At 39.4% G+C, this 1514-nt stretch overlaps 1 protein-coding gene across 1 annotated transcript; it reads right to left on the bottom strand.

The window, feature by feature from the left end:
• Positions 1-538: 538 nt before the first annotated feature.
• LOC139711888 (galactosylceramide sulfotransferase-like) lies at positions 539-1159 on the bottom strand. Its single transcript, XM_071623736.1, has one exon. It carries the CDS (start codon positions 1157-1159, stop codon positions 539-541), a length of 621 nt encoding a protein of 206 aa, XP_071479837.1.
• Between the last annotated feature and the right edge of the window lie 355 nt (positions 1160-1514).

Genomic DNA, 1514 nt, shown 5'->3' with positions numbered 1-1514 from the left:
CAGGACAATCTAACAGAATAGTCAGTCAGTGGCAGTTAATACTTATCCTACAGCGATAACTTAATCTAGAGAATTCAATTCAACAGGGAGCATGCACCGTATGATGACTTCAGTAATATAATATAACCTTTAGCAACCTAATTGACGACGCTTTTCTTATTAGTACACAGCATAGTGAATGGACAATCTTCATCACCAAAAGCATCTGTGTTAAAACTCACTTTGTATATAGAGTACATGTTGTGTTGAATTTCGTAGTTTATCAAAAATGCATCATCGCTTTATTTTATTTTCACTTTCTTTTGATTTGATTCGATTTGATTTTCGAATTGTAATTTCTCTTAATTAAACTTGATTAGCCTTGACACCTGACATACCTTTAAACAGTCACTGTAAGCGTCATCGAAAGAGGTTTACAAATATCATGCATCATTTTATTTTGCTGTATCTTTAAAGTGTTTTTCATCGAGAATTATGAAACTAAATTGTAAGGAAAATAAAACGACATAACGGAGGACTATTTTGAATATGTAACAATCTAGAATGTCCTATCTGGCTTCATCTCACTTATTGGTATGAGTCTTATTGGAAACGATTCTTGTTTTCTGTCTAGCGGCGGTTTTCCGGTGAGGAAACCTCTCCGTAAAGGAGTACAGTACTGAGGTAAACCAAGTTGACGCATTCTGCTTCTTATCAGCGCTGTAAAGTCATAACCAAGTCTGTTCATGTCCTTGCAGAAAGCAGGAGCGCCTCTCTTCAGGGAAGGTTGTTCCTCCCTGATGTGAGTTGGCTTTCTTGCCTTCTTTAAACATTCTTCAGACACAGAGGACAACTTTTCCCTGAGCATCGCCAAGTCTTCGCCAAATGTGGGTCCATATGCTTTAATCTTCCTCCAGAGAGTCTGATTGAAATGCTCGTAAAGTGTTAGATCGCCAGCATTCCATGAACTGATTTTTGCTCTCAGTGCGTCGCTCATCTCCCCGTGTCTGTATTTCTGCGCCCGACGTCCTTTTAGCAGATACAGGACGTCTTCAGTCTTCCAGTTGAAAAGCTTTTTCAGGAGGAGTAACGACTCGTCGAAATACTCGCAAATCATCACCAGGTCAAAATTGGCATCAATCTCAGCAATTTTATCGTCTATCACGTTCTGTAGGTACATGTCCGCAATATCCACACCAAAGTCGAAGAGTTGATGATTGTGCATTGAATGTTTGAGATAAAGATCTTTAGACAGTACATTTATATGATTCTTCATAGGATCTCTCATACAGTATTCGAGTGGGTTATCAGTTGATTTTGACGGAGGTATTGTATCCGATATGTCAAAGTAGTAGAAAGCTGATTCGAGTTGACTTGCTGGGTTGCGAATGATCGTTATATAATACGCATTTGGAAAGATTTTCGAAAGTTCGACTCGATCGTATCGCGCGTGGTTGGTGAGCAGGCGATAGCCCATGGTTTGACGCCATCTTGGATCAACCTTAGAGGCCTTGAATTTATCTGCGTAGCTAATC

Source organism: Diadema antillarum, unplaced genomic scaffold, assembly GCF_040938485.1.
Source record: "Diadema antillarum isolate AM-2024a unplaced genomic scaffold, OU_Dant_1.0 seq00001725_RagTag, whole genome shotgun sequence".
NCBI lineage: Eukaryota > Metazoa > Echinodermata > Echinoidea > Diadematoida > Diadematidae > Diadema > Diadema antillarum.
Note: the sequence above shows the minus strand (reverse complement) of the source record. Positions and strands in the feature narration are given on the sequence as shown.